Genomic DNA, 14562 nt, shown 5'->3' with positions numbered 1-14562 from the left:
CTGCCTGAGTCAGTGGTGGAGGCAGATACACTAGTGAAATTTAAGAGACTACTAGGCAGGTATATGGAGGAATTTAAAGTGGGGGGGGTATATGGGAGGCAGGGTTTGAGGGTTGGCACTACATTGTGGGCTGAAGGGCCTGTACTGTGCTGTACTATTCTAAGTTCTATGTTGTATGTTCACCTCACCAATTGAATCTTCCATTGTTCGCCAATTAGAGCAACAAGGGAGATTGAAACATTGAGGTGAATGCAGAGGCTTGGAGATGGTTTGAGTGTTTCAGTGCTCTGCAGTCTCCTAGAGGATTCCGGGAGACTGAGACAGTCTGTGTGAACTTCATGGCAGGAAGGCTGTGGGACAGGGTGCAAGCCATTGTCAACTCCATTACGCCGATTAAAGCTTCCATTGTTCACCGATTAAAGAAATGAGGGACTGAGACATCGAGGCGAATGTGATGAGTGCTTGCCAGCTGTCTGTCTTCTGATTGCACTGTACCAGAGAGAGGAGGGTCTGCCGCTGGGCCTGGAGAGTGCTCCACAAGTTTTTCTGCATTTTGGATATGGACCTGGACTACAGGCATTTTTTTTCAGTCTTAATTTTTTTGTATTTTGTGTTTTTTGCCCGGTCTTTCTTGTTTTTTTGTGGGGCGGGGTGGGGGGGAGATTTGGGGGCTGATGTGCCTGTTCCATTTTGTTCATTTTTTTGTGCGGGAGGAGGGATTTTGGGGATGATGATCGTGCTGCCTTTCTTTTCTCTCTTTGTTTCATGGCTACCCAGAGAAGAAGAATTTCATGTTGTCTGAATGAACCTTTGAACCTTTTGAAATGGCTGATTAAATTGAAATTAGATTACGGCCTCTAGTCCTTGAGACTCTGGCCTGAGGAAGCAATCTCTCGAGATTCAGACTCTCAAACGTTCTCAGAACATTTGCAACTGAGCTGATCGACAGTAAAGTTTGCAAAAGAGAATGCCTTGAAGATCTAGTTGATGCTCCCAACCAAGCCGTCAAAGAGAATTGACTTTTAACAGTGGGAATCACCTTGATGGTTCTTCTGACTTGGTGCTATTAGCCTCTGAACGTACATCAGGGCTTTGCAAATCCAAGGCCAGGAGAATGCACAGAGCACTTAATCCACAGTGCTGACCATATTTCTGTAGTTATGTTTGTGATAAACAGAGATACATTTTCAGAAGGACTGGACAAAAATTCAGCCTCAGTCATTCAATGTCAGGGCCTAGTGTACATCGGTTCGAGTAGAAGTTCAATTGGTTCAACCAAAATTATCATGGACTGAACTGTCAGGTGAACTCCAAAACATTTGTCTTTACTGTTTAGACCAAATTAATTACAGCTAATGATAGTCTGAATTATTTGAGTTTCTCAGGGTAGTATTCCCCAAGGAACACTGTAATATTTCATCAGATGATCATGAATATAAAAATCTGTAGTGAGTTTGCATGATAATTTCTTATGCGTTCAGGCTAACTTTTAAATAAACATTGAATTTCAAACATTTATAAAATCCTTTATAACATCTGTGGTGTAGCACAGTGAAAAACTAGCAACCTAATTTCACCACAGCTGTTATAAAAGAATTTACAAAAATGAAAGTACAAGCAAACATATATTGAGGTACAAGAAATTCTGTGGATGTCTGTTGGTTCCTTTTGTACTCTCATGCTTTCCAATCTACTGTTCTGGGGATTGCAAACGTGTTTCGGTTTGCAATGAACTGGCATTGTAATCTCTCATTTCAGTGTGCGAGTTTACTTTCCACTAGTTCTGTATAGGGAAAGTCCCTAGGGCATTGTGCAAGGCTGGGCAGCTTGCAAATTACTATTTTCATGAAGAAGAACTTGTATTTATTTAGGTTTTTTTTCCCATGATTTTACAATATCCCAAAGTGCTACACAGATAATGGGATATTCCTAAAGTATGGAGAGAGGATTTTATCCCCCAAGGGCAGGTGGGCTTGGTTTTGGGACGAGCTAAAAATCTGGAAGACAGCCCACATGCCTGCAACAGACCCATTTCCAAATGAGCAGAGGTGAGACAAGGTATGGGAGGCAGTTGGAGGCAGATCAAAGGTTTAAAGGGAGGGTGATGAATCCATGAAATTCATTGCCATGGTTGATTGTGGACCGCCAAGTCACAGGTTATTTAATGCGGAGGTTGATAAATTCCTGACTAATAAGGAAAAAGGCAGGGGAAGGGGGTTGAAAGGGATAGTAAATCAGCCATGATCAAACTCAATGGGCCAAATGGCCTAACCCTGTTCCTATGTCTTATGGTCTTTAGTATTTTAATGAGGTGATAAATCTTTAATTTGAGAATGTACATGGTCATACATGAATATGCAGGGAATGAAGAATGTGAATCATATGCACGCAGATGGGATTAGTTTAATATTGCATCATGGTTAGCACAAACATTGCGGGACATAGAATCTGTCCCTCTACTGTACTGTTCTCTGTCACAATGTACACTTAACCACAGGCAGGTTTCCAAGTCCAGGTGAAAGCAGTTGACAAGATAAGAATCTTAGCTTTCTGTAAATGTATTTTACCCAGTCTCGGATTCTTATTCTGCCAAATAAATGAAGAAATTTTAGAGTCAACTTTATCAAAAAAAGATTTAGGAACGAAAATTGGTAATGCCTGAAACACATATAAAAATTTTGGCAAAAAAAACATCTTAACTGCATTAATACGACCAATCAAAGTTAAATATAAGGGAAACCATTTAGATGAAAGTTGAGTAATATGGTCTATTAATGGTAAAAAGTTAGTCTTAAATAAATCTTTATGTTTACAAGTAATTTTAATCCCAAGATATGAAAAGTAATTATTAATCAATTTAAATGGAAATTTATAATATAAGGGAAGATGTTTATTAATCGGAAAAAGTTCACTCTTACTAAGATTTAATTTATAACCTGAGAAAAGACCAAATTGTGCTAATAACTCTAAAACAGCAGGAATGGATCTCTCAGGATTAGAAATATATAAAAGTAAATCATCAGCATAGAGTGATAATTTATGGGACTTTAATCCCCGAGTTATCCCAGTAATATTTGAAGATTCTCGAATAGCAATTGCAAGAGGTTCTAATGCAATATCAAATAATAGGGGACTAAGAGGACAGCCTTGTCGAGTACCACGAAAGAGAGGAAAAAAAGGTGAGTTTAAAGAGTTAGTACGAACCGAGGCTACAGGGGAGTAATATAACAGTTTAATCCAGGATATAAATTTCAAGCTAAAATTAAACATTTCAAGCACCTTAAATAAATAAGGCCATTCTACTCTATCAAAAGCTTTCTCGGCATCTAAAGAAATAACACACTCAGGAACATTTTGTGAGGGAGTATAAACGATATTTAACAATGTACGAATATTATAAAAAGAGTAACGACCTTTAATAAAACCCGTTTGGTCTTCCGAAATAATAGAAGGAAGTACTTTTTCTAGTCTATTTGCTAATAACTTAGAAAAAACTTTAGAATCAACATTTAATAAAGATATTGGTCTATAAGATGCACATTGAGCAGGGTCTTTATCCTTCTTTAGTATTAAAGAAATTGATGCTCTATTAAAAGATTCCGGAAGTTTACCAAGTTTCAAAGAAGCCTCAAAAACCTTATAGAGCCAAGGAATCAATAAAGAAGCAAAACATTTATAAAATTCAACGGTAAACCCATCAGGGCCAGGAGCTTTCCCCAGATTCATAGAAAAAATAACATTCTTAATCTCATCCATTGTAATGGAAGTATCTAATAAAGAAGACATATCCTGTGAAATCTGAGGGAAGTCTAACTTATCTAAAAAATCATTCATATATTTAGAATCTCGAGGAGACTCTGATTGATATAAAGAAGAATAAAAATCACAAAAGGTTTGATTAATCCCCACATGATCCAATATCAATCTATCATTTTGGTTATAAATCTGATTGATTTGAGATTTAACATAATTAGATTTCAATTGATTAGCCAGCAGCTTGCCAATTTTATCACTGTGAACATAAAAATCACTTCTTGTTTTCTTTAATTGGTTTACAATCGAGGACGAGAGTAGTAAACTGTGTTCCATTTGAAGAAGATAAGAATCTGATATATCACTGCCAAAAAGGCATGGTACCAACAACCAACAAGATAGACACTAAAGCCTTGTGCCCACTCTAGGAATGAGACGGCTTAACGAGACGTCTTTCAGCCTATGGCTGGACTCGTCCTGATCACCCATCCCCGGAACCAAAACAGGAAAAAGCTGCAGATACTGGAACGCTGAAATCAGTACAAGGAATGCTGTAGATGTTTGTCAGATCGGTCAGTATCTGTGGAATGAGAAACTGTGTTAAAGTTTCCTCACATTCAGTAGAAGACAAAACCTCATCAACTCTATCCACTGATGCTTCCCTCACTTGTCAAGTGTTTCCAATATTTTCTGGATTATTTTGTAACCAAGACCTAATGCCCTTAACCCTGACCTCCACTGCTCAGTTAAAAGCATTGTGCATTTCCCCTGCACATGGCCAGCCTCAGACTTTCTACTCCCTGACTCCTCCACGCAGCCTCTTACATATCCGTCATGCAAGTGGCCTGTCGATAGGGCTCACTACGGAAAGAAAATCTCCAGAAAGAAAAATCAAAGTATGTCCTCCATTAAAACCCATCTAACATTTGAAACTTACAAATTTCTCAGCCTCGTGACATTCTCTACATTCTTACTAATCTCCAGGATAACATCCCATCTTGAGTCACTATGACTACAAACTTGACATAATTCTGAATCATTCTGAACAAATTTACAAGCTGGGGAATATTTGTTCGTTAAGTGCCGTGTTGTATGACGTAGGTAATCATGGTTTTTCTGCTAAAATCTAAACATAGGTCTATATTTTAAAACATTAGTAAATATGGTTTAATAATTTCATTGGGATTACATATTAACTTAGGGTTCCTTTTATTTCTGATCCATATTCTGACATTCTGGATTTTGACAAGTTAATTTTAAAGTTTAATCCTTTGACCTTCTTGAAATATTTCTTGAGTGAACTAAAAGAAAATTCCAAATAACAGTGGGTTTGGACCTCTATCGTCAATGTAAGATCGGAGCTCGTCATTATTGTTTGATTGACCAGTGATTTCCCCCACCCTCAATTCCTAGGCTTCCCTTCTGCATTTTCAGCACCCTCCAATAATCCTCTACACCTTGCATCCGTACCCAGAGCATGGCTTTCTTCCTCCCCAACAACATTGAGAACTGGAGTAGTGGAGGACTGATGACAGCCTTTAATACTTGATAAATTTATCAAATCAAAATAAAAAGACTATCTCCATTTATTTTGGACCTTCCAAAACATCAGGATATCTCAAACCACTTGAGATCTGAGGTACAGTATAACAACTTTCAACATGGGAAATTCAATTTGTGAACTGATAAGATTTTTGATGATGTTCTCTAGACAAGATGCCCAGGCCTTTGGATCCAGTCACGTCCACGGAGTCACAGAATTCTAGAACATAGGCACAAGCCATTCAGCCCAATTTATCCATGCCAACCAGTTTGCCTACCTGATCTATATTACCAAACCCCCATTTTTAACGCACAACTTGTTGGTGAACAAGAACGCTAGATCTTTAAATAACCAGTCACTCAGTGCTGTTTGTCAGCTCCAGCCTTGTACACATTTATTTTATTCCAACAGCTGATACGATCTTGGCTGATTTTCCACCTCCCCATTACTCCATGACTCTCCTGCAATCCAAGCCCCAATCAATGACTCAGCATCAACAGCTGGATATGAAACTCAAAATATTCATGACATTCTGAGAAAAGGAATTCTTCCTCACCTCTGGCTTAAACAGTGACACCTTATTTCAAAACTATGTCTTTCCCATGAAAGAAAATACCCTTCCAGCATTTACCTTGTCAAGTAAATTTAGAATCTGATGGCACCTAAAGTCCTATGAAGAAACTAATAGCAATAATATAGAACCAGGTGGTTAATGCAAAAAATGATCAAAAATACAGAATAAAAGGCCAACAAATTCAAGATGATAAATACAGAAGAAGCCAAGAAAAAAACAGAAACAATCGAACACTTACAGGATCCTGCAACAGGCTAACTCGATCTGATTACTAACACAGGCACAATCAACTGACAAACATCGTTCATCAAAATCTTACTTTAAAATACAAACTCACAAAAGACACCATACCTTAATATAAATACACGCCTGAGCTGGTTTTAGAGTCAGAATCCAACAAATTATACTATGACTGATCCATTATTACAGATAGGACAATCCATGATAACCTGCCGGATATAATATTACAGGATAAACAAGGAAGAACAACTAACTCAATAGATATAGCCATTTCAACCATACATAATATACAGAAATCAGTAAGTGAAAAACACTAGAAATATGCTGAACTAAAAGAGGAAATTGAAAGACTATGGAACATGAACAAGGTACACTGTACATTGTCCCAATAGTAATATCTACAACTGGTATCATCCCAAAGTCACCATACAATTAGACCAACAGAATACAGAATTATTATGCAATTCTCCCGAAGGCCATAATACTAAACACCACTAGAATAGCCTGAAAATTCCTAGCAATCGAGAAAAGAGTGTGCTTAGTTATGCCCCTACCTCAGGTTTACCAGCTTGAGCAGAGAAAAAAATAAGAAATGCTGTACATGTTTAATTGAAGTTGAGCAGTGGACAAAAATAGTTTGTACTCTGAGCATTAAAAATTGAACATCAGAATAGGTTTAGATTTGACTGATGGCTGTCCTTTATTTTGAGAGTGTTACTCAACAGAATGTTTTCAAGAGCTCAGATTCGATGACTGTGTCAGATTTATGGTTGTATTCGTATGTTATCAATTACGGAAATTACCATGAGATCTCAGCTGAATCCAAACAGGTCTAGTTTGTCTTCATTCATAAATAGGGTGTGTATGAGGAGGGGGTGCTGGCAGAGGATGAGAGAGAGGGGTCAGACAGCATGAACTTTGTCTATATTAAAAGCACATGCTCATGCATCTTTGTACATAATATGTTTAAAGTTCCTCTCCAATTAGTCAAACTTATATTGTAGGCATTCTCTGGGTAATGTTAATCACTAACAGTCCATCTCTGTAGATGATCAGTTGTGTCAATGACAGTTTAAAATAAAATTAAAAATTGGATTCTCGCTAATGAAAGACTCAAATGGGCTTTAAATTAGAGGCAATCATTTCAAATCAAATCAAATCAAAATCAAAAAACTTTATTGTCATTCTAACCATACATCAGCTCTGCAGGGCAGAATGAGACAGCATTTCGCAGGAGCAGTGCAATCATAACATAACACACGCAACACTAAATAATAAACATAACAATAAATAGTAAAACACAACAGCCACATGTCATTTAAAATCAAGTTGTAAGTGTCCAGTGCAAGTTAAAAGTGTCTAAGGTAGAGCAGCTACTTAGCAGTCTGACTGCCTGTGGGAGGAAGCTGTTTAGTAGCCTTGTGGTTTTAGTTTTGTTGCTCCTGTAACGTTTGCCTGATGGCAGAAGAACAAACAGTTCATGGAGAGAACTGTTCATGCAGTTCATTTCAAAGTTTAGCGTAAATTTATTATCACGTACATATCTGTCACCATATAGAACCCTGAGATTCATTTTGTTGCGGGCATACTCAATAAATCTATAGATTAATAACCATAACAGAATCAAAGAAAGACCGCACCAACTTGGGTGTTCAATCAGTGTGCAAAAGACAGCAAACTGCACATATACAAAAAAAAGAAATAATAATAATAATAAATAAATAAGCAATAAGTATCAGGAACATGAGTTAAAGAGTCCTTGAGTGAGAATCCATTGGTTGTGGGAACATTTCAAAGATGGGCCAAGTGAAGTTGCGTGAAGTTATCCCCTGTGGTTAAATAGCCCGAGTGCATCTTGTATTGATGTCATTTGACATCAATACAAGATGCAATACCCAAAGGGATTGAAGAGTTAAAATGGGACATTAAATTATTGTGCAACAGTGTGTGAAAGGAACAAGGAAGGAAAGAATTGATTATTTTTGGTCTATGACATCCTCATAAAATTGCAAAGCTGTTTACTGACATAATTTTGAAAAGTTTATGACGTCCTTTTTAATCATAAACAGAGGCATAGAGTACAAATGTAAGGAAGTTATGTTGTGCAAAGTGTAAGTCGGCAAAATCCAGTTAAGTTTAAACATCTGTGGTTACCTGAGTTTAGGATACAAGTGAAGGCCCTGGCAAAGGTACAGATAAGAAATTACTGAAATAGTTCCAGGCATCAGAGATTTCATCTTAAAAGTTAAAATGGTGAAGATGATGTCATTCTCCTCGAAGCAAAGAGAATCACTAGGAAGTTTGATGAAAGGGTACATGATCACAATTGGTTGAGGCATGGTAAGTGAAGGTTATGTGTTCCTATTGATGAATGATTCATGAACCATGAGATGCAGATTTGAAACTGTGGCCCAAGGGTATATGGGGAGAGAGATAATGTGGGATGTAGTAAGGAGAAATATTTTATTTTGGAATTTCAATCTTGAACTTCCTTCTTCTGGAAGTAGTCAAAAAAGAATCAATTGAAAGGGAACTGAATTAATCCTTGAAAGCAAATAATTCACATGGTTTGAGGTAACAGTAGAGGAATAAGACAGAGGTAAATGTATTAAAAGAAGCTTCCTCTGATACCATAACAATTTTATGACTCTGTGAAAGTGTACAATTGTATTTGATGAAACAAGGGAAACAATTTCTTCTCAGTAAAATTATATTAACAGAAATGTGAAGCAAAACTAAATAACCTGTTTTACTAAGTGCCTGAGGAATAACTTCCAACCAGGACAGTGGAGAAGAGCCCACTGCACTTCCTTGAACAGTGGCACAGAATCTTTTCTGTTGTTTTAACAGGTCCAGGGTTTAGTGGCTCAACCTAATGCATTTTCAACACCCTTCCATTCACTGAAGTGAGGCTTGACTGCATAGACTTTTGTTTTTTCAGTTCAGAGTGCTTCCAGCACCAGCAAAACCAGGACTTAAAATGTGCAAGCAAAAACGACATACCAAGGGTGAAAATTTGACCAACATACATTTGGAAAATCCTATCAGTTGCGGATTTTGGCAAACCTCTTATGGTTAGGAACTGCCTAAAATAAATTTTAACAATTGAGTTGAACCTACAATGATTTTATCAAACACTCCAGACATCCATTGCCTTGGGTCATTTAATAGAATCAAACTTAAGGTTGTGCGGAATGACTAAACAGAAGAATTTCATTAGAAAATATTAAGCGCTTGCCCATCATCTCTGAATGATAAACTCTGAGCTAATACCTTGAAAATTCACAACCCAGAAACTTAGAAAATTAACATATGAGGAATTGGTATTGTTGTGTCAAAACATCAACATAATTGAGTCCTTGTTTCCAAATAGCAAATGAAAAATCTGAAAGAAATGTTTATTATTCATGCAATGATATTAAATTTACAAAGGCTCAAAGATTACTTATGACTGTCAAATTCATTCAGAGTCTCAACCGAATGAATTTAACTTACATCAGATAATTTGGCTAAAGTTCAGTAGCTAAGGTGCCAAGTTGAGACAAAAGCTTAACATAAGTTCAGCTGAGACAATGTGGATAATTGACATTATTTGAAATGGAATTAAGCACTGCAATGAGCCAAACAACGCCTACCAGCTTTAATTATTAAACACAGCAATAACAGAAATAGCAAGAATTGGAATATCTCATAGGTACATAATGCTACTCATCTTACAAAGTCCATAATTACATTTCCCGCATGCCTAAAAATAGAGAAATTTAATAACATTTATTAAGTCATACAGTGGCATGCAAAAGTTTGGGCCCCCCCTCCAGTCAAAATTTCTGTTACTGTGACTAGTTAAGTGAGTAGAAGATGAACTGATCTCCAAAAGTCATAAAGTTAAAGATGAAACATTCTTTTCAACATTTAAGCAAGATTAGTACATTATTTTTGTTTTATGCAATTTTAGAGTGGAAAAAAAGGAAAGGAGCACCATGTAAAAGTTTGGGCACCCCAAGAGATTTGAGCTCTCAGATAAGTTTTACCAAGGTCTCAGGCCTTCATTATATTGTTAGGGCTATGGCTTGTTCACAGTCATTGTTAGGAAAGGCCAGGTGATGCAAATTTCAAAGCTTTATAAATACCCTGACTCCTCAAACCTTGTCCCAACAATCAGCAGCCGTGGGCTCCTCTAAGCAGCTGCCTAGCACTCTGAAAATTAAAATAAATGATTCCCACAAAGCAGGAGAAGGCTATAAGAAGATAGCAAAGCGTTTTCAGGTAGCCGTTTCCTCAGTTCGTAATGTAATTAAGAAATGGCAGTTAACAGCAACGGTGGAGGTCAAGTTGAGGTCTGGAAGACCAAGAAATCTTTTCGAGAGAACTGCTCGTAGGATTGCTAGAAAGGCAAATCAAAACCCCCGTTTGACTGAAAAAGACCTTCAGGAAGATTTAGCAGACTCTGGAGTGGTGGTGTACTGTTCTACGGTGCAATGACACCTGCACAAATATGACCTTCATGGAAGAGGCATCGGAAGAAAACCTTTCCTGCATCCTCACCACAAAATTCAGCATCAGAAGTTTTCAAAGGAATATCTAAAGAAGCATGATGCATTTTGGAACAAGTCCTGTGGACTGATGAAGTTAAAATAGAACTTTTTGGGCCACAATGAGCAAAGGTATGTTTGGAGAAAAAAGGGTGCAGAATTTCATGAAAAGAACACCTCTCCAACTGCTAAGCACAGGGGTGGAACTATCATGCTTTGGGCTTGTGTTGCAGCCAGTGGCACGGAAACATTTCACTGGTGGAGGGAAAATGCATTCAATTAAATACCAGCAAATTCTGGAAGCAAACATCACACTGTCTGTAAAAAAAGCTGAAGATGAAAAGAGGATGGCTTCTACAACAGGATAATGATCCTAAACACACTTCAAAATCCACTACGGACTACCTCAAGAGGCGCAAGCTGAAGGTTTTGCCATGGCCCTCACAGTCCCCTGACCTAAACATCATCAAAAATCTGTGGATAGACCTCAAAACAGCAGTGCATGCAAGACAGCCCAAGAATCTCACAGAACTAGAAGCCTTTTGCAAGGAAGAATGGGCGAAAATCCCCAAACAAGAATTGAAAGACTCTTAGCTGGCTGCAGAAGGCGTTTACAAGCTGTGATATTTGCCAAAGGGGGTGTTACTAAGTACTGACCATGCAGGGTGCCCCAAACTTTTGCTTCGGGCCCTTTTCCTTTTTTGTTATTTTGAAACAGTAAAAGATGGAAATTAAAAAGTAATCTTGCTTAAAATATTAAAGAAAATTGTCATCTTTAACTTTATGTCTTTTGGAAATCAGGTAATCTTTAACTCGCTTAGCTATTCACAGTAACAGAAATTTTGACAAGGGGTGCCCAAACCTTTGCATGTAACTGTATATCTGATGTTTTCGCATTCCTGTAACTTTATTTATTTATTGGACTAGAATACAAAGATGGCATAATTAATACCTTGAGCACGATCTCCAGCATTCTGCTTTGTGAAAAAAAAATCAGAATGTCCTTTGAAGGTCTTTTAATCCCGTTTATTAAAAATCTTAATTCAAAACCTTGCAAAAGCTCTTAATTTTCTAATCCTCATTTCTGATCTTTCACTGGAAATACTTCCTCTGTGTTGAATTGCCACCCCCCCCCCCCAAGCCTTGGGCTTTAACTTATGATCAGGCCTTCAAACAGACACTACAAAACATTGTGGAAGGTGGACTCTGCTGAAAGGTGGGTAACTGCTCACACTTCACTCCATTGCTCATTCTTATGTATGACTAAATTAGAGATCTTTCACAAATATTTTCATGATTTACCAAGGTTTTCATCCTGTGTATCATGTATACTGGGGAGTAACTGCAGTGCCATTCTGGAGTCTTCTGTTCTCCATGACCATGTTTATAGGCTGGTCGATAAGCATACTGCTGGTGTCCTAAACTTGTTACCTTTGGTTGACTATCACCACATGTTGCACAGAAGCTGCAGATTGGGGTGGATGGCCTGTGGCAGACCTAGGGTTTTGAGACTAACAATCATGATTAACTGAAAACTACTTTTAGAAGTTTAAGGAGGCTTCTTAGAAGCTTCAGGAGATTTGACGGGTCATCACTGACTCTGACAAATTTCTCTAGATGTACAGAGGAAAGTATTCTGACTGGTTGTATCGTGAAACTCCAATGCACAGGAACACAAGTGGCCAGAGGAAATTAGTGGACTCAGCCAGTCCATCAGGGGTATAGCTCTCTCCACCACCAAGAACATCCACAGCAATGGATCAAGATGTCCCTGGACATACATCATCAGGGACCCCCTCCATTATTTCTGTCCTATCTCTCTTCTTGAGTCTACCATCAGGCACAAAGTACCTGTGCCTGAAGACCCATGCCTCAAGATTCAACAACAGCTTTTTCACCACTGTCATCAGATTCTCAAACCAAATTGAAAGCCTGTAATGCTTCCTCGGGCTATATTCCTTCTCTGCTCTTTCAACTTGCACAAAGTGTCATAATGTTTATTTTGTATTGCAACTTATGTATAATTTTTGTTAATTTAAGTTCACGTTAACCTATGCTCATCATATTTATAACGTACTATGCTGCTGCTGCAAACAACTAACTTCCACGTCAGTTATACTCCGTGTACGTATGTCTGTTGGGTGTAAGGGGTGTCGAGGGAGGGACAGCACCTCCGGTAAAGACGCTTGTCATGTCCATTCCAGGTCATCTCACTCACCTTTGGTCCTTACTGGACACTCAGCTCTCACCTGTAGCTCCAAATAACTGCGACAGCTGCCACAGCCCGGTACACGACTTAGGCAGGCGGGCTAAACCAGGTGAGGGTAGCTGGCGGCCTCATACCTCAGTGAGATAGGGGACATGCCTGTCCCAGCGTGCAAGTCAGCCTCGGCAGATTGGGCAGATGGGATCTACACAGTGAGATCCGAATGCCGGAGAAACGGTATTGCAACACTCCACGGAGAGCGAAGGACATGACAAGCCATAGAAGGCGTCATGGCCATCCACTGAAACCAAAGAAGACCCCAGTTTGTGACGTTTCCTCCTACCACTGAACCTGGACTTCTGAGGTTGAGAAAGTGGAACTGCTCAAGTGCAACAGCTTTTCCATGTTATAAAACTCTCCAGAACAGGTTTCCTATCATTGTCAGACATGATGGAAAGCCACCATGTATGACTATGACAATAAACTTGAACTTTATCTTGAACTAGAACTCCAGCATTGATACTACTGTTCAATTGGGGATAATAAAACTTTGTGTTCTAGGTCCTAATAGCAGAAAACATGGCCAACATCTGTACATTAGTTCATCTTGAATTTAAAGGGATCATTCCCTTTCAGTTCAGTTGTTCCCCACCTTTCTTGGAAGGGCAATTATTGTTTTCTATTCAGTGGCATGCAGTTGACTTACAATTACATCCAGTCATCAGAATTTGAGGAATAACCGTGTGAAAGACAGGATTAGTTCACTTTATAACAAAAGTGAGTGAGGAGAGAATAGACTGAGGTGTATAAAATGACGAGTGACCCTGACAATATGATCCTTTCCTTCGGCAAGGAGGACAACACCTTGGCTTTAATTTAATTCATAGAAAGAGTAAAGGAGAATTGAGGACACGTAGTCCTGGTCTGGAACTCATTGCCTGATGAGGTGGTGGAGGCAAAAAGCCTCAGTTCATTTAAAAAATATCTAGATGAACACTTGAAGAATTAGAACCTGCAGGGTTATGAACTGATCTGGGATATGGGATTAAGCGAAAGCCCATATTTTTGTAGGGATGGACCGGGGGGGCGGGGGGGGGGTGCTGAATGGCCTCTTAACATAATGTCAGCCTCTACACTTCAGATGGTAAATGTTACTCCAGGCTTTAAAATTACTTGCCCCTTCTGCTTTCTCTTCATTGTTTGCCAACATCTCTTGAAGAGCTCGGACAGAGAGGGACTGCTCCAACACAAAGGTGCAGATAGAGAGATCCGGAGGAACATTCTGTAATAAAAGCAACAAGATATAAGATTAAATACAAGGATTCATATTAGAGAAAGCGCAACTTAAGGTGGCTTTTAATTCCTTCCAACCCAGTAAAATCCTCCATACCACTGACTAGTTTCATGTGTTTTCAGCTTGTTTTAAAGAAAGATCTTCATTGACATAGCTTCTCTATACTCTCAGTTCTGCCCAAAACATTCTGCTGCTAATGAAGTATAGTTATAATCTAACAAAGTTTAAGTCAGTAATTAAACAAAAAAGTCTTTTAAACTTAAAAAAAGTTAAGTAAAAGCACAATAATTGAAAATACTTAAGTAGAAGATTTATATAAAAATAACTTGCCCTTTCCCTGCCTGACAAAAAAAAGTCTAACAATGTTTAAAATTAACATTTGGCTGTGTTCCAAATTCCTCCCGCCGTCTTGGTGCCGAA

At 38.4% G+C, this 14562-nt stretch overlaps 1 protein-coding gene across 1 annotated transcript in view; it reads right to left on the bottom strand.

Moving 5' to 3' along the window:
* The window catches only part of ryr2a (ryanodine receptor 2a (cardiac)), an 801439-nt gene that overhangs the window by 544162 nt on the left and 242715 nt on the right, over positions 1-14562 (bottom strand). The window contains exon 3 of the mRNA XM_063055593.1: positions 14026-14130. Coding sequence (XP_062911663.1) covers positions 14026-14130 — 105 coding nt within the window. The remainder of the gene's footprint in view (positions 1-14025; positions 14131-14562) is intronic.

Source organism: Mobula hypostoma, chromosome 8, assembly GCF_963921235.1.
Source record: "Mobula hypostoma chromosome 8, sMobHyp1.1, whole genome shotgun sequence".
Classification (NCBI taxonomy): Eukaryota; Metazoa; Chordata; class Chondrichthyes; order Myliobatiformes; family Myliobatidae; genus Mobula; species Mobula hypostoma.
The sequence above is the reverse complement of the archived record's forward strand: the minus strand, read 5'-3'. Positions and strand labels throughout refer to the sequence as shown.